General features: G+C 43.5%; 1 protein-coding gene across 3 annotated transcripts; it reads right to left on the bottom strand.

Moving 5' to 3' along the window:
* Nucleotides 1–566: 566 nt before the first annotated feature.
* Nucleotides 567–23,660, bottom strand: ZNF229 (zinc finger protein 229). Of its 3 annotated transcripts, none has more exons than XM_087421605.1 (7): nt 23,631–23,660; nt 22,698–22,785; nt 17,591–17,838; nt 17,339–17,394; nt 9,272–9,398; nt 8,662–8,757; nt 567–7,226 (listed from the first exon to the last, which is right to left on the bottom strand). In XM_087421605.1, exons 3-7 carry the CDS (start codon nt 17,622–17,624, stop codon nt 5,002–5,004), a joined length of 2,538 nt encoding a protein of 845 aa, XP_087277731.1. In that variant the 5' UTR covers nt 17,625–17,838; nt 22,698–22,785; nt 23,631–23,660; the 3' UTR covers nt 567–5,001. The 3 variants fall into 3 exon arrangements, with proteins under 3 accessions (XP_087277731.1, XP_087277730.1, XP_087277732.1); XM_087421604.1 differs by having other exon boundaries at nt 17,591–17,831; XM_087421606.1 differs by lacking the exon at nt 8,662–8,757 and having other exon boundaries at nt 17,591–17,831.
* Between the last annotated feature and the right edge of the window lie 744 nt (nt 23,661–24,404).

The following is a 24,404-nucleotide window of genomic DNA, read 5'->3' as shown; positions in this document are numbered from 1 at the left end:
GGACGGCGCTGTTCTAGATCAACATGACTCATATCGCCAGTTACTATGTGATCTGAAATCACCTCCAGAAGCAGCCCCATCAGCTACTTACTCTTTGAAGTCCCCAGCACTTTTGTGGGGAGAAATGCATTTGCCTCTGTCAGAACCGTTGTCACAGTAATGTCGTCACCATCTGGGACAATTGTGTGCTTTCCCTGATCCCGGACGCTCTAGAACCAAGGTAGAGTCTATTGATCTTCTGGACTTGGGTTTCTAGAAAATCAGTCCCACAGAGGACCACAGGTTTCCAGCATCTGGGACAAGGATATGTTTAAGATGGTTTTCTACACACCCTGTTTGGTACAAGTTCTCTGTGAGGCCATCTGATGGCCATAATCTCCTGGCTTTTGGCAGCTGATGAACCGGGCATGCACCAGCTGGATGGGACTAGAGGTACTTCCCTCACCGACCGACCACGATGCCAATGTCCCAACAGACGTCAGTGGCCTTTTGTAATAATACCTCAGAGCCAACTTTGAGGGTTGTATACTTGTGAGCACTGAAATCATTTTTTAGACAGGAGTCTCTTTATCTGCTAGATTCTTTTTTCAATTGCACAGCTAAGAATTCCAAGTTACAAACATGTGTATACAATCAAAAATAAGTCTCCTTTCCCATCTCAAATCCCCAAGTCTACTGTGAGTGTTTGTAGGTACAGCCATGCTCTGCATAATGTTTTGATCAACAAAGGACCGTGGCCCCATAAGATTAGTACGACAGAGCTTAGATGTATAGTAGGCTATACCATCTAGGTTTGTGTAAGTACACTCTATGATGTTTGCACAATGACAAAATCACCTAACGAAGCATTTCTCAGAACATACTCCCATCGTTAAGCGACACGACTAGATATACAGATATATGTCTCTGCACACATATTTGTTCCTCCACACAAATGAGACAATATTAAATTGTTGTGCATCTTGATTTTTTTTAAAGTTAACAATTAGTCAAGGAGTTTTGAACCACATCCTGGGTCCCCAAGAATCTTCTGATATGCATGAGATAGAGTTCAGAACTTGAAGTAGGGGGTACGGACTGAAGTCTCACTTCTTCATGCCCTCCTCTCCTAGCCACTAACAGACAGGTAGTGATTTCTGGGGTTCATAAGATAGTACCATCAGTTCATTCACCACTTCAGACCTGACTTCCTGGAGAACAGGGTCTGTCCAGTCAGCAGACCACTGTGGCACAACTGGTTAACCTGCCACAACCTCGGCACATCCACGCTTAGTTCAGCTTCACAGTTAAGATCTTAGACTCCTTTAGGCCAGTGGGTACCATCCTAAGGAGAACCTTCCCACTGATGGAACCTCCACCCTGCACCTTTTCCCAAAGAAGCAGTCTTGAGCAGAGAGCTGGCTCCTCTGTTAATAGGGTTTATGTCTTCGGTTCCTGATGTCAGATAGACTTTTATAGGGTTAGCCAGCAGATGCTGTGTGTTATAGAATGCTAAATGCCCAGATTCTAACACCAGATGGGTACTGTGAAAATACCCAAAGCTTTTCCATTTGACTTTATTTGGGAATGCCTAATTGCTAATTATAGGCGCAATTGTTGAAGTGATTGGGAAAAGAGCAGAGAAGATGCTGTAATACGGAGACTAGCTATCTGATATCTCTATTTGGATGTATACCAAGAATTGTAAAGTTAATATTCCAACATGGAACTAAGCCCTCACCTGCACTTAATTTGTCTTCTCTCTCAGTCAATGACCCCGCCATCTACCCAGAGGCTAAAGCCAAAATCTCATGAATCACCCTCAATTCCACCCTTTCCCTCAATCTCCACATCTCATCTGTTAGAAAGTCCTGTTTTGCCTTCAAATATATATCTCACACCCATCCACTCCTCTCCATTTCCACTGCTACCCCAGAGTCCCAGCCACCGCCATCCCTCACCTGGACATCTCTGACCTGCAAGACCCTCCCAATTGTTCTCACGTTTCTAGTTTTGTCTCTCCAAAATTCTTCTCCACACATTAGCCAGTGATTTTTTTCCCTTCAAGTCAGAAATCAGATTGTTGCTTTGCTTAAAAACTCCTTGCAGGACCTACAAACTCCTGCGTAATTTTGTCCTCCACCATTCTAGTTATCTATTGCTATTTGCATAACAAATGACCCCCAAATTTAGCAGCTGATATCAACTATCATTTTACCCTGTGTCATGATTTGACCGGTGGGAAATTCAGGTAGGGCTCAGCAGGGTTATCTTCTGCTCTCCATGGCATCCATTGGGATCCCTGTGGTCTAGAGGGACCAAGATGGCTTCACACACATGCCTGGTGCCTTGGTGGGGATGGCTGGGCTCCGTCAGCCTCACGTGGCAGTTCAGAGCTCCAAGAGTGAGTGTTCCAAAAGACGGGAAGCAGACACTTTATTAGACCTTAAGGCCTTGGCCTGGAAACTGGCACACCATCACTTCCGCCATCTTCTATTAGTCACTCGAGTTACCAAGGCCAGCCCTGATTCAAGGGAATGAGAACTAGACTTCACCTCTCAACAGAAGGAAAGAATCTGTAGCCATCAGTAATCCACCACATTCCTCTACTCCTCTCAACACATCTCCTACACTTTCTCCTTCATTTGGTGCCTTTCAGTCACACTGGCTTCCCTTCTGTTACCATAGAACTGTCCCACTGCAGGTCCTCTGCCCCCAGCTTTCTGGATGCTTGGGTCTTCCGCTGTCCACCTTTGGAAATCCACTGAGTGAGTTAAACTTTTCACCCACAAACCTTGAAGGTCTGAGGTGTGTCTACATTTGTTTCTTGGCTATAAAATCCACCCCATCACGGAGTGACCCTGCTGCTATTCTATAACATACTGTAGATTTTTTTTCAAGTCTCTTTCTGAAAGCTAACAATTCCTTGGTATCAACACTTTGCTTCTGACCTCTACATATACTCTTTAACTATTTATTTAGATTTAAGTGCCCCTTCCACACCTTCCTGAGATGCCTAAATCTTAGACTCTTGGTTTAGCAGCCCCAGGCAGCAGAGAGGAGCTCTGCGCAGGCCACACCCGGGTCTCCTGAGTCACCCAGATGGACAAGTCAGCCTGGAGGGAGCACATGCTAGCACACTGCCCTCTACGAAGCCAGCTTTGTGGGCTCCCTGGTCCCAGAGGGCCAGAAGGCAGCACGGAAGCACCAAATCTCCTCCCAATGACCCAGACTGCCTCACCTCCTACCAGCCAGGACAAATGATGCAGCCTCTGAAATATCTCAATCACAAATTCCAGTTCATTTGCATCCCTTATATTTGGTACTGGGTGCTGACGAAACAGTAGAAAAGGCCAAAGGTATTATAGAGGTTATAATATGGATCTTTGACCATAAAGGATTGTTCCATTAGACTATGTTTTTTAAAAAAAATAGCTTTACTATTGATATAAAATTGATACTCTTTGCTAAAAAGTAAAATATGTGAAAGGACATGAATGTATTACACACCCCCATCCCACCTCCTGGAGATGAGTTATGATATCGACCTTTCACACATCTTCTTTCTTTCTCTCTATAAACATACATTCACATAAAAACATATTAACAACATGGGGTCATACTATACTTGTTGTTCTACAACTTTCTTGGTTCACTAAATAGCTCGTGGGCAACCTTCAACAGCATCATAGGTGTATCTGAATATTTTTAGTGGTTTTCCCTCATAAACATGTGCCTTAACTTATTACACCTGGAGTATTAACATTTTCTTTTTTGCTATTGTAAGAAAATGTTACAAAACTCATCCTTAGGCATACTTTTCCCATATTTGCAACTATATCCCAAGTATAAACAACTACACACTTGTTGCCACTTCAAAAGTTATGCAAATTGAATTCAATACACTGACAAATTCTTTCAAAAAAGACTATTTTCACTCTCACCAATAAGGGTGTGTTTCCACAGATCCTCACAGACGTGGCTTCGCTCAATCTGTCTTATCACTGCTATTTTGACAAGTTAAAATGGTATTTCTCCTTTTGAAAATGTTTTAACGTTTGTCTTATACTTAAAAAAAACCCCTATGAAATGAAATAGGGTAAAAATATTATATTCATGATGGCAATAAAAAAAAATTCCTAGAAATGTAATTAAGAATATTCAGAACCTATTTTTTTAAATCTCTAAAATATATTACCGAGAGATCATTTAAAATACTTCAGTAAGTGGAAACACATGGCACCGTCAAAACGGGGAAAAAAAAAAAATCAGCATTTCAAAGATGTAAGTTCTTTCCAAATTAAATCTAAATTCAATGCAAGGCCAATGAAAAGCCCAATCAGATTTTGTTTTTAAAACTTGAGAAAATGAAATATTCTTGCAGTTTAGTACAGCTTCTCTCTGAGAGCAGTCTACCTCCATGAGACAACCCACAACCACAGAAACACGATGAAAACGTGATGGAGAGACATTACCCAGACCCGCCCAGAGAAGGATTTTCCTTGTCACTGTTCCTGGCCTTCTAAAAGTGACTTGTCTCAATGAACATTACCATCTTTTAATTTTTATAAAAACTACCTTCTAAAAAATACATACAATATTGGTTTTAGTGACACTTTTTCCCTACATTTGTCCCATCCGTAGGTATTTCGCCCCCACAAGGAATCCATGTCCATAATGTGCTCCTTTCATATTCTCACTACTCATATGATTTGTCAAAGCTCCCTCCTAGGCCAACTCTGATGAAGGCGATGATTTTTACTGAAGCCACTGCCGTGTCATGTCTTTAAGGACTATTCTGCTGCAAATAGACTCTTGAAGACTGAAGTTTGTGACTAAGTGCTTTCCCCATTGATCAAACTTCCAGAGCTTTCCTTCCTACGCAGACCAGCCGCTGACTACGAAAATGTCAGCCTCTATTACAGCCCTTCCTGCACAAAGACATTCATAGAGTTTTTCTCCCGTGTTGGCTCTCAGATGAAACCAAAGTTCTGAGTTCTACCTGGAGACCTCAACTCACATCTACTTATAAGGCTTTTCACTTAAATGCACTCTCTGATGATTCCGCAGCCCTGAGCTGTAACTGAAGCCTTTCCCACACTCTGCACACTTGTACGGCTTCTCCCCAGTGTGGACTCTCTGATGGACATGAAGACAGGAGCTTCGACCAAAGCCCTTCCCACACTCCTCACATTTATATGGTTTCTCACCGGTGTGGACCCTCTGATGACCTTGAAGATGGGAGCTCTGACTGTAGCCCTTCCCACACACATCACACCTATATGGTTTCTCTCCAGTGTGCACTCTCTTGTGACTGAGGAGACCCGAACCATATCTGAAGCCCTTTCCACATTCATAACATGTGTAGGGTTTCTCTCCCGTGTGCAGTCTCTGGTGGGTGCGAAGATTTGAGCCGTAACTGAATCCCTTGCCGCACTGATCACACGTATAGGGCCTCTTGCCCGTGTGGACTCGCTGATGTTTGTGAAGGCTTGAGGTGCACCTGAAACCCTTTCCACACTCTTCACATTTGTAGGGTTTCTCACCTGTGTGGACCCTCTGGTGGATGAGAAGCCCAGAGCTGTAACTGAAGCCTTTGCCACACTCGGCACATTTATAGGGTTTCTCTCCCGTATGGACCCTCTGATGGATGAGGAGGTCGGAGCTATAAATAAAGCCCTTCCCACACACATCACAGATGTAGGGCCTCTCTCCCGTGTGGACCCTCTGGTGACTATGAAGGTCTGAATTCCGCCGGAAGCCTTTCCCACACTCGATGCATTTATAGGGTTTCTCCCCCGTGTGGACCCGCTGATGGACGTGGAGGTCTGAGCTTCGGCCGAAGCCCTTCCCACATTCGCATTTGTAGGGTTTCTCCCCCGTGTGCAGTCTCTGATGCATGAGGAGCCCTGAGCTGTAACTGAAACTCTTCCCGCACACATCACATTCATAGAGACGCTGCCCTGTGTGAACTCTCTGGTGAGCCTGAAGGTATGAGCTGTGACTGAAACCCTTGTCACACTTGTCACACTGGTAGGGTTTCTCTCCTGTGTGCGTTTTCTGATGACTGCTGAGGTGGGAGCTGCAACTGAAGCCCTTCCCACAGTCGACGCAGCTGTAGGGTTTTTCTCCCGGGTGGACGTGCTGATGCTTATGGAGTGCGGACTTGGCGTAGAAGCCCTTGCCACACTCGCTGCACGTGTAGGGCTTCTCCCCCGTGTGCAGCCTCTGGTGGACCTGAAGCACCGAGCTATAGCTGAAGCCTTTTCCACATTCGCTGCATTTATACGGTTTCTCTCCTGTGTGGACTCTCTGATGGACAAGCAGGTTGGAGCTCCGACCGAAAGCCTTCCCACACTCCTCACATTTGTAGGGTTTCTTTCCTGTGTGCACTCCCTGATGAATAAGAAGAACTGATCTATACCTGAAGCCCTTCCCACACATATCGCATCTGTAGGGCATCTCCCCCATGTGGATCCTGGGACTGAGTATGTTCTGCCTGAAGCCCCGACCACACTCGTCACTTTTAAATGACTTCTCTCCTGAAGGAATTCTTTGATGTCTCTCAAGATAGGCAGTCTGCCACAAGCCTTTACCAAACTCATGATATTTATAGGGTTTCTCTTTCAAGGGTACTCTGGGATGAGTAGGAAGGTTTGAATCGTCCCTGAGGCCATTTCCACATTCGTTTCTTTCAAAGTCATTCTCTCTAGGGTTAGGATGATGAAGTACTGACTTTTTAATGCAATCTGTTCTGCATTTATCACCATGACATGGGGTTTCTCTTTCAGGTAATCTGTGGTCATCATGACAACATGAAACCCAGCTGAAGCCATAATCATCCCAGTCACATTTATATATTGCATCTTCCATGTTGAGTTTTTTACATCTTTCTAGAACATTCCATGGTTCATTCACAAAGGCTTTCATCCAAGATACTTGAATGGAGACTGGCCTTACAGCTTTCCAGGATGGAAGCTCTTGATTTTCTAAATTCATGGGCCCATCCCCTTGAAGACTATCCACGACATTTTCAATCTGGGAACCCTGAGTAGATGCTCCTTGACAGAGAGAACCATCTTCCGAGAACTGGAAACCTTTCTCTTGAAGATTTACACTATGGTTTTGACTCCCCATTAATTCACTGGCCACCTGTTCCCAGATTTTCCAGTAAAAGAGCTCTCTGTAGGAAAGGAGTTTTAATTCCTTTTCTCGAATATACTCCAAATCCTTTTCATTCTTGTCTCCTACGGGGTTAAAGACAACTTATGAGAACAAGTACAAGATCAGCTCAGGGATATCAGGCTTTCAGACTTCAGCCAATAATGGCCTAGAGAAAAATTAAGCTTTATGTGTAATAACTATCATGGCATTTATTTTTATGTCTGAAAAAAGGAAGAGGCTCCTATTAATAAGCTTTGAAGCTAAAGGTTAATATGATCTATTAGTAACAAACTATGCTTCATATAGTTACCAAGCAAAAAAGAAATTCTGCACAGATTTTTACAGAGAAAATTCACTTCTTCACTTAGTAATGCCATTGGTGCTAATAATAATAATAATCATAATAATATCATCTAACACTATTGTAACACTTCCTATGTGCCAACGATGTATACATATTAACTTATTTAACCCTCAGAATAACACTGAGGTAGGAACCATGATTATCTTCATTTTATAGATGAGGAAACCAAGGCACAGACAGGGAAAGTAACTAGTGAAGTTACCCCACCATGCCGTGAGAAAGTGGTGAGGGGGGATTCAAACATGGAAGTCTAGCTGTAGAGCCCACTCTTAACGCTCTCTCCTCACTGGCCCCCGGAGTAGGTTTAACTGTGGGTATGTGTGAGCTGAACTTGGGAAGGGAACCTAGTACCAAATCCCCTAAATGTATTAGCTGGGTCTGTGGCTTCTGTGAGCATATTAAACAGGAATCCAGATGACACTGGTAAGGCACAGAGACATAAAAATAGCAAGTTATCCCCCTTACTGATTGCAAGCCATCAAACTGGCATATTTACCACATAGTTCCAGATGATTTTAAAAATTTGCCCACACATTCTGAAATTCTTTGTTGGCTATTTTTATCTTTTTTTTGGTTTTTTGCTGAGAAAGAGTCACCCTGAGCTAACATCTGTTGCCAATCTTCCTCTATTTTGTATGTGGGTCGCCGCCACAGCATGGGTGACAAGTAGTGTAGATCTACACCCAGGATCCGAACCTGCAAACCCGGGTTGCTGAAGCAGAGCGCGCTGAACCCAACCACTATGCCACAGGGCCGGCCTTGAAGGCTATTTTTTTCTTTTAGAGCTGAGGTAACATGAATCTGTTTACAATTAGGGACTTATAGGATATTGGAGTTCAGTGAGAAATCCATCAGAGGACTCTCAATCTTCTGGAACAGTCTCTCTGTCACTGGCTTGTCTTACACAGCCTGACTCTTTCGATCAGAGGGAGGCAAGTCCAGAGATCCCTCACTCGCTCCGGGTATGTCATTCTCTGAAAAGCATGAAGCAACCATGAGAAGGTGGGGACTGAGCAGTAGAAAGGAGGTTGCAGAACAAACAGCTACAATGATTCCAGCAGGATCCACAGGAAGATCAAGGGTGAGGACTGGGCCTCTGTGTCACGCTGATCCCCTCACTGCCCAGCTAGGACTCAAGGCTCCATGGTTCTCACCTGGATGTGCATCTCTTGGAGTGTCTCTCTGTGTCACCCAAGTCTCTCTGTCTTTTTCCAAATGGGGTACCTTATCAGGTTGGAAAGGTTGTTGTCCTGAAAATGCATGAAATGCAAGGCTTAGGCTCATTTTTGAGGTGCAAAAAGGAATCTGAAAATGCAGCCCTAATCCCATGACCTTCAGGCCTGTGAAGGACAGACAGGAAAAGATTTGGGACTGGCCAAATGCAACTACTTTCTAGCAGTTCTATAAAAAAAAGGATTTAACTTGGGGCCGGCCCGGTGGCGCAAGCGGTTGGGTGCACGCGCTCTGCTGTGGCAGCCCAGGGTTCGCCGGTTTGGATCCTGGGCGCGCACAGACGCACCGCTTGGCGGGCCATGCTGCGGCGGCGTCCCATATAAAGTGGAGGAAGATGGGCACGGGTGCTAGCCCAGGGCCAGTCTTCCTCAGCAAAAAAAGAGGAGGATTGGCAGATGTTAGCACAGGGCTGATCTCCTCACAAAAAAAAAAAAAAGGATTTAACTTGTGTACAAACACCAAAAATATCTTCTCTGGGGAACCAGAACACTCCAATAAGTTAAGTTTCAATCAACCAGAGGCTCCCCTCACCCACAGAGACCAGGTTCCTGAAGTTCTCCAGCATCACGTCTCGGTACAGCTGCCTCTGGGCGGAGTCCAGCAGCCCCAGCTCCTCCTCCGTGAAGACCACAGCCACGTCCTCGAAGGTCAATGGCTCCTAGAATGGGAAGCACCATCAACACGAACACCCACTAGATGAAAAGTAAGTTTGCTATAACTTACTTGGCATCACTAAGAAAAGTAGACAAGAAAGCAAGATGGTGTTCAGTTTGGCAAGTCAGATCAGGTTTTATTAACGTTTGGTGCCAATCATTCCGATTCTAACCCACTGATCTTCCACGATTACCTAGAGTAAAGCAAGGAACATTCTTTGCTCGGTGTGAGCACTTCTGAGGGCAACTTCCTAGACCTGGTACGGTTGAATCACAGGATCTGCGCATTTTACAAGTTGACTCTAACTTGAGATTATTGACTCTTCCTCTAAAAAGACCATGACAACTTACAGTTCCAATAGCGCCTAATTTTAGAGGGCCCACATCTGCACACACCCCAAAACCATTCTTTGCCACCAGGACTGTTCTTCACCAACCACCCCTCTCCCCTCCACCAGCAGTTGGGCAAATCTGCCCTTTACTGCCATAGCCCCCCATCCCCTCCATAGACACATCTTTTATGGGCTACCATGTCAGCACTTGACAGAAGCAGCCAACGTGTGTTTATGCAACCACCCTCCACCCAGAGGAGACCTCTAATACGGCGCTTCAAACTGCAGAGTTTTCAGTCGTGCTGTGTCAGCCTCAGTTATGAATCATGGCCCAAGTTTTTACGCAAACTGCTCCAGTTCAGCAAGGAGAAAATGGCAGTTATATCCTCTGAAATATAGCAATCAACTATATTCCTATATCATCACTGTCTTCACTTAGACTGTGACATGCTTTCTTGAGAGGGAGACAAATGTATATGAGGGCTTTTAGAATTACACTTTACCTTTGGCCTGTCCCTGGAATACCTGTGACAAGGTATTACAAGAAAGAGTGAGTTGTGATTCCACAGGTATTTCACAGTTTAAAAAAAAATTCATGGATATATTTTTAATAAGATGGAAGGCAAGATAGCGCTAGTAAGGTTTGGTGCATGCATGTCAATGTTATTACTCATTCAAGAAATATTCAGTACCTACAAAACACTATTAGGCCCAGGAATTAGAGAGATAAGCAAGAAAGACACAACTCTGCCTTGATGGGGCTTGTGTTGGTATGCCCCAAGACCATCCCCAAATTCTCTGATTCGCTTGGAGGACTCACAGGACTCAGTACACAGTCACACTCATAGCTAAGACTTATTATGGTTAGAAGAAAACAAAAAATAGCAAAATCAGCAGAGGGAAAAGGCACATGAAGTCTGGAGGAAGCCAGATACAGCCAGGTGTGTGGCTGTGAGAAATCTTAGCCATGAGTAAAATACACACTGAGCCCCGTGAGTCCTAGCAAATCTCCAAACATGGGGTGGTCTTGGGGACCCCCAAACCAGGAGGTCAAATAACTCGGCCAAGGTCATACAGCTAGTATGAGAAAGAGCTAGAACGTGAACACACAGAGCCTAGTTCCAGAGGCATCATACTTTAACAACTGTCCTATGAAAGCCAAGAGGTATGTTACCAGGGGAGCAGAAAATGAGAAGATATAAAGTAGATATTATTAATACCTTATATTTATAGCAACTTTACTAGGAGGTGGGCACTAGGCTAAGTATTTTTTTTCATATATTTTTATTTTTATTTATTTTTTGTGAGGAGATCAGCCCTGTGCTAACATCTGCCAATCCTTCTCTTTCTTTTTTTGCTGAGGAAGACTGGCCCTGGGCTAACATCCATGCCCATCTTCCTCCACTTTATATGGGACGCCGCCACAGCATGGCTTGCCAAGCAGTGCGTCGGTGCGCACCCAGGATCCAAACCTGCGAACCCCAGGCCACCACAGCGGAGCGCGTGCACTTAACCGCTTGCGCCACCGGGCCGGCCCTAGGCTAAGTATTTTTACATGACCTGTCTCATTTAATCCTCATGGAACTCACAGAAAATGAGAACTTCCCGGAATGTCGGAAATGCTCTATTATCTATTGTCAGTAACTACTTATAAGGCAGTTACTATTGCTATCCCCATTTCACAGATGAGAGAAACGAGGTCTCAGAAAAGTGAGTATCATTCATCCAAGAACATACACCCAATAAGCGTAGAGCCAGGACTGAACTCGGGTGGTCTGACTAACCATGCTCTAACCACTCTGCTATATGGCTGCCCAAATGAGAGCAGAAGGATCACAGACCAGAGGAACCCACATTCCCATTTTGGAGAAGGAGTACCACCAAGAGAGCACATTTCCCAGCAGAATCCTAGATCAATCCCAAGACCAGAGGCAGTGTGAGGAGGGAGAAAGCTGAGGCCAGAGGCAGTTGGTTTGGCAATTAATTAAACAGATGTGGACCAGCTACCAACTCCCAAATCTTTATATCCAGTCCAGCCTTCTGCACTGAGTCCTGCCTTATCCAACCACCACTTGGAGGTCTAAAAGGTATCATGAAGCAAAAAACACCAAAACAGAATGGAGTCTTTCCTCCCAAATAGTTCTCTCCTATCAACCCCATGAGGCTAAACACAAGTACTATCTACCTTAGTCATCATTGATTCTTCCCTTTTCCTCATTTCTCACATCTAGTTCATAAAAAAGTCTGCTATTATGCCAAAATACACTTCAAATCTATCCACTTCTCCCCATCTCTACTTCCATCTCTCTAGTCTGACTCATCATCATATTTTGCTTAGATGATTGTAGATACTCTCACAGTTCACCCTGCCCATGTCCCTCAAAATATGTGAGAGCAGTTATCTTGTTTTTAAGTTATTTACTACCTGTCTCCCTCCTCTAGAATGGCAGCCCCACGAGGGCAGGGATGTCCTGTTCTGTTCTCTGATACATCACCAGTGCTTAGAATTACGTATGGCCCATAGCCGGCGTGCAAGAAATACTTGCTGAACGCACCAATGAAAGAAAACGTGAATAGATCAACGACCACACAAATGACTGAAGAAAGGTATTCAAGTTCTATTATGAGAAAGCACACCTGGTTTGAAGAACATCATGACTAAGTTTAGCCAGACTTTAATTCTAACATTATTCATTTTTTCTTCATAATTTTTCATTTCAAAAGTATGTGTTCAGTATAAATAGTATAAGCAATGCCGAAGATGTTCAAGTAACTCAGAGGACCACAGTACAGAATGCAGGAACAGGGAGATCATGTAAAAGATGAATCGATTGTTATCTTTCTTTATCTCTCCCCACATGTATAATATACATACATATTTTATACATATCTATATACATACATAGATAAATATAAAAATAAATATATAAATGATAAGGATGGTATTTCAGTTGACTTGCAAATGAATGATTAATTTAATAAATAGCATCATCATAATTAGCTACCCATCTTGAAGAAAATGAAGTTAAATGTCAACCTTGAGTCATTTACCAAAATAAATGAGTCATACTAGAGATGAAAAATTTTTAATACAAATATTAAAAAATCATTTAGATGCTTTTTTCATTAAGCTTAGGATGGGTATGGTCTTTTGAAACTAGATATGAAACCAGATTTTCAAAAGGGAACTAACAAATCATTTCACTATGTCAAATTTTAAACTTCTTTATGGTCAAGTCGCCATTCAGAAAGTTTGAGAGAAAATAATCGTGATACTTTTTGTGTGTATGTGGGTGAGGAAGAGTAGCTCTGAGCTAACATCTGTTGCTAATCCTCCTCTTTTTGTGGAGGAAGATTGGCCCTGGGCTAACATCCATGCCCATCTTCCTCTAACTGTGACACTTTTGATAGGAGAGTTAACAACCCTACCATCGAAAGAACTCCTAAAAATATGATAAGAAATGAATTAATGAAAAAATGGGCAAAAGCATTTCATAAGCAATTCACAGATGAGAAAACAAATACAGCCAAGAAACATACAAAGAGATGCTCATCAAGCTTACTATGCAGGGAACTGTAAAGTAAAATGGGAGATCTTTGCCACACACCCTCATCAGATCAGCAGAAACATTTAGTATTGATATATCCTTGGAGTTGAAGGTATGTGGAAACAGCATGAATTGCTACGATTTTCTCTCAAATAGTCTGACAATAATATATTAAAAAATTTTGAAAGAAGTGCATTCTTTTTGGCCCAGCAATATTTAGAAATCTATACTATAGAATTTAAAGATTAAAGCACAGAATACGAGAACATATGTGTCTGTGCGTAGGAAAGGAGATTTATCACTGTACTGGTCGTAGTGCTAAAACTGGTAATAATCTGAATGGAATATCTTATAGTAGTAAAATATGGACTACATGTAAAACATCCACTTGTCCATTTCTGTTTAAAAAAGGGAGCAACAATGAGATATCACCTTACATCCACAAGAATGGCTATTATTAAAAAGACAAGAAAGAACAGGTGTTGGAGAGGATGTGGAGAAAAGGGAACTGTCATACACTGCTACTGGGAGTGCAAACTGGTGCAGCCACTATGGAAAACCATGGAAATTCCTCAAAAAATTAAGAATAGAAATACCATATGATCCAGCTATTACACTTCTGGGTATTTATCCAAAGAACACAAAAACACTAATTCAAAAAGATTTATGCACCCCTATGTTCACTGCAGCATTATTCACAATAGCCAAGACTTGGAAACAACATAAGTGCCCATCAACGGATGAACGGATAAAGAAGATGTGGTATATATACACAATGGAATACTACTCAGCCATAAAAAAAATGAAATCTTGCCATTTGCGACAACATGGACAGACTTTGACGGTATTATGCTAAGGGAATTAAGTCAGACGGAGAAAGACAAATACTGTATGATTTCACTCATATGTGGAAGACAAACACACACACAGATACAGAGAACAGATTGGTGGTTACCAGAGGGGAAGGAGGTGGGGGGAGGGCAAAAAGGGTAAAGGGGCATATGTGTACAGTGACAGATGGCAACTAGACTTCTGGTGGTGAACACGATGCAGTCTATACAGAAGTCGAAATATAATGACGTACATCTAAAATTTATATAATGTTATAAACCAATGTGACCTCAATAAAAAAATAAAAATAAAAAGGGAGCAACCTATGTATATACATTTTCACATGACAAAGATGTTGATGGATACACATCTTTTTGTTAATGGTGGGCATATTAGGGAGGACAGAATTGGAAAGGGAAACCTAATTTTTTTCGTATAGACCTTGGTATTGTCTGACTTGTATTAAATTTTTATTTTGACGTTCACAATAAAATATATGTAAGCTAGTATTATTAACATGGCCAAGTTGCACAGGCTTAATACTATGAGATAGTCAGGTGGACAATCCAAAAATATGTTGGTGGTAGTCCCACGGTAACCCTTTTATGTGGCTAGAAGGTGGGGTGAGGCAGGAGAAAGGTCTCATAGTAGTGAACCACAGTGGCTTCTGAAGAGGTTAAGACAGTCTTAAAACACAGGACTCAAAAGCTACATTCACTAGATTTTTTTGTTTTGCAGAGGGGAAGAACTTGCTAGAAAAAAAATAATCAGAGTTCTTAGAACTGTAAAAAAATCACTGCTATAATTGGGGGAAAAAAAAAAAACCTCAAGAGATCTCGAACTAAGCAGTAGAATGAACACTCGGGAAGAACAAGCCAGTGAACTGGAAAACAGAGCAGGCTCCTGGAACACAATGGAGAATTTCAAAGAAGAGAACAAAAGAAAAGTTAAAGGACAGGGAAGATAGATCTAAAAGTTATACCATTTACAATAGAAGTTCCAGGAGGACCCAATGAATAAAATAATAGTCACAATAGACATCCAGGCAGAAAAAGAACTACTTAAATGCCATAAGATCACAAAGCAAGGGCAATACAGTGTGACCCTTCAAAATGACACTCAGCCAAGATGTTGTCAAGTATAAACACAACAGGTCTTTCTGGAAAAAATGACCAGAATAAACTTTGCTCACCAGAAGATGAACGGAGAAGCCATGAGAAAAACAACCATCACAAGACTTAACGCCAGCAGAAGATGAAGTAACTTATACAAAGATTGGAAAGTATGAATGAAGAATTTTAAGCCCAGACAATTTGCCACTTGAGCAAAAACTCAGTGGATACAGCATCCACAAGTCTTCTTTGGAAAAAACAAAGTGTGCATGAAATTAAGCCAACCTACAGATAAATCAAAATAAAGTCAGAAACAAAGAAACTGTGGTAAAAGACAGGTGGCGAGCAACAACTTATACAGACAGAACTGAGACAGCTCACCTCTGGGAATCAATGGTGACAAATCAGAAGGTAATGATAATAACAACAACAGAATATCAGGAGATGGTGGGACGTAAAAGAGTGCTGATTTCTTTAGCCCTCACAGCAAGCAGTTCAGCAATAATATTTAAAATTAAAGCATTTAGTAAAAGAAAGGGACTCAAACTTTCAAAATTTTTTTTGGAATTTCTTTTCATAAGAGAAGGTTTTATAAAATAATCTCTCATGCTGAAAAAAAACATGTACTTAAAATCCTACAATTGCTTTGATTTCTTTTTTTCTCAATTTAAAGGAAAAGTAAGTTAACATAAATGCATGCATACACTGAGAGAGAGAGGGAGCATCTTTCCATGTCCTAACATTTTTATCCACTTTATCTCACTTGATAATAGCACAGGATCTAGATAAAAGAATGAATGAAACCATAATAATTCATCAATATAACATCAATCCAATGGAGGTTTGTTTTTTTTGCACTGTTATGAACGATGCTGCAATGGTCATCCTTTGAACACTTGCTCTGATTTAGAATAAATTCTTGCAGTGGGAAATACTGGAGCAGAGGTATGTAGAACTTCCAGACAGGCCGAAATGCCCCTTGCAATTGTGTGGATGTTCCCATTTCTCCATACTCTGGCTAACAGTGAATGCTGATCATTCAAATCTCTGGCCATCGGCTAGAAAAAGAATCCCACCTTGTTTTAATCAGTATCACTTTTACTAAGAGAGGCTGACCATCTTTTCATATGATTATGGGCCATTTGTGTTTCTTTTTTCCTTCCTTCCTGAACAAGAATGCTCGGGTTTTATTCAAACCTCTCTTTTAAAAATAAGAGTATTAAAATTTTGGCATAGATGAAACGTTCTTTTCCCCCAATATGCTGTCTTTTAACTTTGTTCACGATGTAATTTTTAGTAGGGTGTATTACAAGGAGAATATGACATCTATACATGAAGTAGAGAAACATCCCAATGAGGAGAAAAACACAGGCAGAGTGATAAAAGAAACAAATAAGCATGAGGCCAGAATCAACATGACGGTTACCACGGCCACCTCAAGGCTGAGCTATGGGCAGAAATAGAAAATTACATTTTAATCTTGACTGTCTCCAGTGGCCGGAGAACAATGCAGTAGCCTTTCCCTGCAGTGAGGACATCTAGAAAGTCCCGGGCACAAGACACACTGTAGCTGGGAAGGGTGACCAATCAGAAATGGACTCAGCCTTAGCCTTGCAAACCCTGCACTTTTTGCCTTTAACCCCCAGCCACCCAAAGACCAGGCGGGGGCTCGCCTATCAACTAGCGGGTTGAGGTGTACTTCCCCGGTTCGCACACCTTTTAAGAAAGCCTTGCTTTTCTTTAAAACTTATCTTTGCCTCGTAAAGCTGCTCATTTCACTTAACAAGAGAAAGAGAATTCGTTACTTGGGGTTACCTCTCTGCGTAATTTGGGCTCAGGCCCTTAGATGAAACTATTACTGGCAGCAGCATGCAGAGCAGAGAGGCAAATTACAGAGTCACACTGACCTGGCTCAAATCCAGGACTCACCACTCATTTCTTCATTTCTAAAATAAGATCATATCCTCTCTCTCACACAGCTGTTGGTGGATAAACGCAATGAGTAATGTAATTACTCACCCCCAGTACATTTTTTTCTCTTTTTCCTTTTCCCAAGGAAGGGAGATATGTTGACTCTCTGATGCCCTAAGTGTTTCTAGAGAGAAAAGAAGACTCAACCCACCTGAAAGTTGGTCTTGTCTCCACCTGGGGAAAGGGCCGAGGCTTGCGAATGAAGAGCTGCAGGAAGAGAAAGAAGCCATGAGATGAGGTGGTGCCCGCCTGTGCTCTCGAACTATCTACCTGGACCTCAGGAACGTCTGTGCTTTAGAGACCGTTTCCCGTCACCTGCCACAATTCCTCATCCACCTAACTCCTTCTCTCTCCACACCCGGCTAAGATTCTCCCCCACCCCACAGCCTCCATAAACTCTCACCTCGTTCCCCAGGCCTTGAGGGCAAAGTCTCCATGGTCTCCTCTGCTGGGTTTTCCGAGAGCAGCAGCAAGTTTATTTATTCTCTGATCTTCCTAAGCTGGAGAAGCAGAAGATCCAGCAGTTCCTCATTCTCGAGACTCTCCAAGCTCTGACAAGGAGCGTCAGATGGATACCTGGGGTCAGAAGTACCTGCCTCCCCCTCCGCTCCGCAGAACCTGCTTGGTTCCCACGCTCCAGGGACCTGTGGGCTCAAGAGGGAACCTGACTTTATCTGAGTTCTTTCTTCTGGGCCCCCCAGTTCACACCCTCTGGATACCATCCATTCAGTGGACATTTACTGAGCAGCTGTATGCATAGTCCCTGCTCTGGGGGGCTCAGAGTCCAGAGAGCCAAGAAAGTCGCAGACGGCCGGGGACAGCCAGTGAAGGGTCTTCAGGGAGGGCCCAGCAGCAGAAGTCTCACAGTGAGACACGGGGCCCTACAGGAGTGTTCAGAGACTCCACAAACATATGGGATGTGAGTCGTGTGAAGGAAAACCTGAAGTGTAAATTAGTATTACTAATGCAATACCGTGGAGGTTGCAAAGACAGAAAATAAACACATCCCTGTCCTCAAGGATTCTAAAAATCAGGACATAGGCTAGCAAATGTCTTCTAAATCAGAGTTTGTAACCTTTTTTGTTCCATGGTCTCTTTTGGCAGTCTGGCAATGCTTATGGACTCCCACTCAGAATACTGTTTTAAATGCATAGAATAAAACAGACAGGACTATTTTAAAAGCTAATTATACTGAAACACAACCTTCAAAACTATTACACCACGTATGTGCTTCTTTATTAAACATTAAACACCAAGAATGAATGAATGACTGTAATTTCAAAATAGTAAAGAGCATAACCAATATTCTGAAACATCTACACCAACTACAATATGATATAAAAATATCTATGATTTACATGGATAACAGTCACAGGTTCTGCTAATACTATTGTGGTTTGTTGCCTACATTCATAATGAAAGGAAACTGAAGGAAATGCTAATTTTAGTTCAACTAGTATACATTATTTCCCCACGCAAGTTCATGAACCAACTGCATTAAGCCCACGGACTTGAGTTCAAGAATTCCTTTTGTAGGGCCGGCCCCGTGGCTTAGCGGTTAAGTGCTAGCGCTCCGCTGCTGGAGGCCCGGGTTCGGATCTCGGGTGCGCACCGCTGCTGGAGGCCCGGGTTCGGATCTCGGGCGCGCACCGACACACCGCTTCTCCGGCCATGCTGAGGCCACGTCCCACATGCAACAACTAGAAGGATGTGCAGCTATGACATACAACTATCTACTGGGGCTTTGGGGGAAAAAAAAAAAATAAAAAAAAATTCCTTTTGTAAATGAAGCCTTCTCCTGCTGCCACCAGACTGAATCAATCACTCTGGGACCCAGCAACACTTTGTTTAAATTACCACCTTTCAGAAAGCCTAGCCTGTTAAGATCTCTAAATCATCAAGGGAATCAGCCCTCCTTCCTTTATGCATTTCTCCATCTTGCACGGGTCTGGCACATTGGCCGTACATAAGAAAGTCCATCAACAGCATGTGATGCACAGAGATGAACAGAACTCTTCGAACCAACTCAGAGTTGGTCAGTAGGTAATACAAAGACACTGACCCTGAGCTTTTCCCCTCCTTGCCTGACGTGTTTTCTCTTGAGATCCAAGCCACAGGGCGAGTTCAGACAAACATACACACACTTGCGATGTCCACTCTAAGATACTCCCTGGATTGTCTGGCTTCAGGGGCTCAAGTCTCCGGCTCTCCTCTAACCATCTGTCTCAGACCTTTGCACGGCCCGCTCTGACGAGCACCTCTCCGTCTCACACTGTTCGTGCACTGCCCTGCACTAGGACTGCTCTCTGAAGCAAGTGTGGAAGACTGGGCAACACGCTGACCTCCTACACGGCGGACAAAGAGGAAGCACAGAGCAGAGGCCAGATCTGTAAGAAGCCCTCCACACCAACCATTTAAACTCAGCTCTTCATGGTCCTCCAGGACTGCGCTGTGCAAATCTCAGCTTAAAAATCACCATGAGAGACTGTTAAAACAGACTGCTGGACCCTGCCTCGAAGATTCTGATTCCACTACCTCTGCAGCGAGGCCCGAGAATCTGCAGTTCTAACAAGTTTCCAGGGGATGCTGATACGGCTGCTCCAGGGACCACACCTAAGTAGCACACGCTAAAATACTCTAGCTTCCTCTGTCTGATTTTCAGGGTTCCAGGGGCTTCTAAGTTGTACAAAATTTCCTTGTGGTCCCTCCTGTACCCCTGAGCTCTCAAAGTTAGGACTGCCTCAAGATTTAGTCCATGAAGTCCTACCCTCTCTACTCATTCACTCCCCTGATGAACACATCCAGCCTTGTGGCTTCAAATAGCACCTCTAGGCTGAGGATTTAACGCCAACGTGACATCGCCACTTGGATGTCCAGAAGGCATCTCAAACTTAACCAAACCAAACTCAAAAAAAAACTTAACCCAAAACCAAACACCAGATTTGCCTCTAGAGGTCCTTCTCTTCTTTCAAATGGGCAGACCACATATTTTGGAGCAATCCTTGATGTTTCTTTTTCATACTCCATATCCAATCATCAGCAAAACCCTTCAAATTATAGCCAGAATCAGATCTATTCTTACCGCCACTGTCCAAACCACCATCATCGCTTACCTGAAGGACTGCAACAGCCTCCTAACTGGTCTCTCTGCTTCTACTCCTGTCCCCCTACAGTCTATTTCCTACACGGCAGCCAGAGTGATCTTTTTAAAACATAAATAAAATCATGTCACTCTTCTGGCCAAAACCTACACTTCACTCAAAATCTTCAATGAAGTCTTTTTGATGGCCAAAAGACCTTACACTATCTGGCCTCCCAATACGCAATTTCCTACTTATCTTTCCTCTTCCTCGTTCTGCTCTCTGGCCTCCTTTCTGTTCTTCAAACAGACCAGTCACGCACCCACCTCAAGGTCTTTGCTGCTGTTCCCTTTCCCCAGATGTCCACAGGCCCCTCACTTCCTTCGGGTCCCCACTCAAGCGCCTCCTTCTCAGTGAAATCATTGTCCTGACCATCCTACTTAAAATTGCAAGTCCCACCACCAGCACTCCCAGAGCCCCTTCCCTGCTTCATTTTTCTCGGTGAAATTATCATCTAACCTCTCGTCTACTTTTCTTGTTTCCTGTCTTTCTGCGCCCACCAGAACATGAGCTTGGGGAGGGCTGGGACTGTGGCCCGCTCCTGGCACAAGGCAGGTGCTCAATAAATACTTAAACGGGAGAATGGGACTAACCTGAACTCAGCCTGCTGATTCCTGGATCCTGGGTCCTTTGATCCCAGCTACAGAGCAGAACGGATTTCGTTCCCCAGTTGGTTCGCTTAGTAAATTACATGCTAAAGACCACGCTGGGTGATCACGATGGTGATCAGGGCAGACGAGGACTCTGCACTCAAGCAGCTGACATTCCAGCTGGGAAGACAGCACACATTTACTGAAACTCTGCTATATGTCAGGTGCTTAGGTTATAAAGAAAGACACAGCCCTTGACCGTGTGGAGCTCACACTGAAGGGAGAGAGGAGGACAGAAATAATTGGCGACAAAGGCAGTGGGATAAAGAGGTCACAGGAATCAGAGACATTGCAAAGGTAGAAATAACAGGACTAGATGAATAATTACACGTGGGGATGAAAAGAAGGAGAAATCAAACACGAGTCCGGGGTTGAAGTTTGAGGAAAACAGGTAAATTATGACATTTTAATCCAGATAGCAAAAAGAGGAGCAAGGTTTTGGAAGCTGTAGTTTTTGTCTCTCTCTTAATATTGGAGCTGTCAAACTCCAATATTTGTGGGTTCAAATTCTGGGTCAGCCACTTGGTAGTTGCATTGACACCAAAGAGTGACAAACTTCCGCAAGAGTCTGTTCTTGCTTCTGTTAAATGAAGATTATACTTCTTGCAGAGTTGAGTGAATTAAGGCTTTCTCTCTCACACACATCCACATGCACAGCTATCTGAACAAAGCTCAGAGCCCAGTAACCAGCCGATAGCAAATCCTTAATAAACTATTATCAATGCTGTTATTCATTCATCCCAGCACTAACCCAGAAATACAGGGGTTCGTTCATTAACAAACATACATTCAGTGTCTAACCACATCTTGGACCCTAGAACACACACCGGGATACAGCAGTGAGTAAGATGGACAAGCCACTTGCTCTTACGGTGGTTGCATTCTGGTGGGAAAACGAGTCTACAAATAGGTGATCTTTGATTACAAAAAGGGAAATGAAGAAAATAAAACAAATGGGATAGATTCTTGTCTACCCACCAGAATAGAGGTTCTCTTGTACAGAACATAGGTGGCAGGTGTGGGACGGGCACCATGAAATCACGCTGTCATGGACAGTCTCTAAGACGTGTGTGAAAATAAATCACCTGTGCAAAGGTCTGGGCTGACAAGAGCACAGAGCGAAGTGCAGGTGCAAGGGCTCTGACTCGTGGTTACAATAGCTCCTGACCAAGGATGCTTGCTAAGTTTCTTCACCTTTCTAAGCCTCAGCATTCTCATCTGTAACATGGGACTAATAATATCGAACTCACAAAGTTACTGAGCAAATTAAATATAAATAGATTTGCTGATTCAAATATTTATTGACAGGCAGCTATCTGCCAGGGACTGTTCCAGGCACCAGGGATACAGCAATGAAAGCCCTCAACATAATAACCGGTATATAATAAGCACTTAATTAATGCATACCGTTACAGTTACTATAATTATGTCTTCCCTGGACCTAGCACAGCCCTGAAACAGTATAAGCCTGGGTGATCTATTGACCAAATGAAGCACTACTATGAGCCAGGGAGAGAATACGTGAAATACAGACATCCGGAAATTCCTCAGCCTTAGAAGAAACCCATTTCTGGGAGAAGGCAGCTATGGCTGAAGGGCCTGAATGGGCATTTGCCAAAACCAGAGGATGAAGAATAAGGCTAGGAAAGCAGACCTCCCAATGGAGAAGGGAGCTGGCAGTGCCATAAAACAACAACAAAGAAATCAAAGTTCTACTCACCTGGGATTCCAATGGCCAGAGACCAGGGTTACTCCTTCCTCTTCTATGCAGTTCTGTCTGGGAAAGGAACAGTCCCAAGAAAGCCAGGCTGTGAAAGAAAAAGGAGCCATGAGATACGATGATTTGATCACAATGCCTAACACACCACAGGGAGAAATCTCTGAGCAGCAGTTGGATGTATCTACCTCTTCATTTAACGCAGCCTTCCTGGAATATACTCCTACTACTTCCTTCAGGAGGGCAGGAAAGGGACCTCCCTCCCTACGGGGCTCAGAGAGAAGGGCCCACGCCGTTGCTTCTTTGGGCCCTGTCTACAAGCCTGCACTCACTGCAGCTTCCAGACACAATGAGAATCAGGACACAGTCTCAAGATTTGAATTCAGAGCTGTGACTCTCACATGCTGTGTGACACGGCGCGGAATTCAACCTGTGTGTGCCTCAGACACTGCACTAGAGCCAGCAACAAGACATCAGCAAACAATCGCTGACATCTTGTACAGTGCTTAGAGGGAAACATACAGAACATGAAGATTCAACTCCTTCAGCTCTTTACAGAGCTGGCTTCACAGACAGAAAACACTGCAATTGGTACAGAAGTGGGTGGGCAGCTACCGTGAAAGAATTCAAGAGATCATCAATCAGCGACGGCCTGGATCGGTCTCAAAGCCGGAGCTGCCGGCCTTGAACTGTTCCTCCCAAGCCTGGGGGTGCCACGGGCTGCGGGCCCGAGCCTCGCCCCCCATCCCAACCCGGGATGCTCGGTGCCTCCGCCTCCTCAAACCCTTCCTTCGCCAGGCCGCGCTGTCGCAATCTCCTGGCTCCGACCCTCCGCCCCTCGCCGCCCCTTCCCCACCAGGTCCTAGAGATCCGGCCCCTGTGCCTGCAGCCAGAACGAAGATCCGCTGAAAATTCCCTGTCCCCCATCCTACTCACCATCACATCAGAAACGACGGCTATGGTGCGCTGGCCGGAAGCGGAAGTGGGAGACTCTAGGACCGGACTACACTTCCCAGAATCCTCTGCGGTGCGCGATCTTGTTTGGGGTCCAGGTGCTGACGTCAATAAGCGTCCACCTCCAGCCTAGCCAAGGCCACCGGGAGGGCAGCGGGTGCGGCGGGTGTACCGAGACAGGTGAGGTGCACGCGATGTTCCGGCGCTAAGGCTTTCTTTCCTTTCCTTAAAAAAAAAAAGCTATTACTCAGTAATAACATTTTCACGTTGTAGAAAATCTGACAATATTCTCAAACATCTGTAATCCCATCACCAAAGGATGTAAAGCGTTATTGATGTCATGATGTAAATTATATTTATTTATTCCTAAAGTAGTGCATGATCAATGTTAAGAAAAAAGAAAAAGACAATAATGTAAAGAAAAGTAAGAAAAAAAAATGTAAGAAAAAAGAACGAAATTAAAGTCCTCTGTAATTTTAGCACCCAGAAACAAGCGTCATTAATATCTTGGCTTATGTATTTCTCCATCTCCTATATGAGTATATATGTATTTAAAATTTTTTCTTCCCATAAAGTTGGCATCATAATATTTTGGAGCCGTATTTTTCCTACCACTTCATATATTGTGGGTAGCTTTCCATGCCACTAAATAATGAAATCATTTTAAGTGGTTGCTTAGGGTTCTTTATTTTTTGATACAACACCACCTTGTCCGCCAATGGGGTTATACTTTCAATCTTAGTGTGTCAAAACTAG

Source organism: Ceratotherium simum, chromosome 33, assembly GCF_057802395.1.
Source record: "Ceratotherium simum simum isolate JZ-2026a chromosome 33, ASM5780239v1, whole genome shotgun sequence".
Taxonomy (NCBI): Eukaryota; Metazoa; Chordata; class Mammalia; order Perissodactyla; family Rhinocerotidae; genus Ceratotherium; species Ceratotherium simum.
This window is presented reverse-complemented; position numbering and strand designations above follow the sequence as displayed.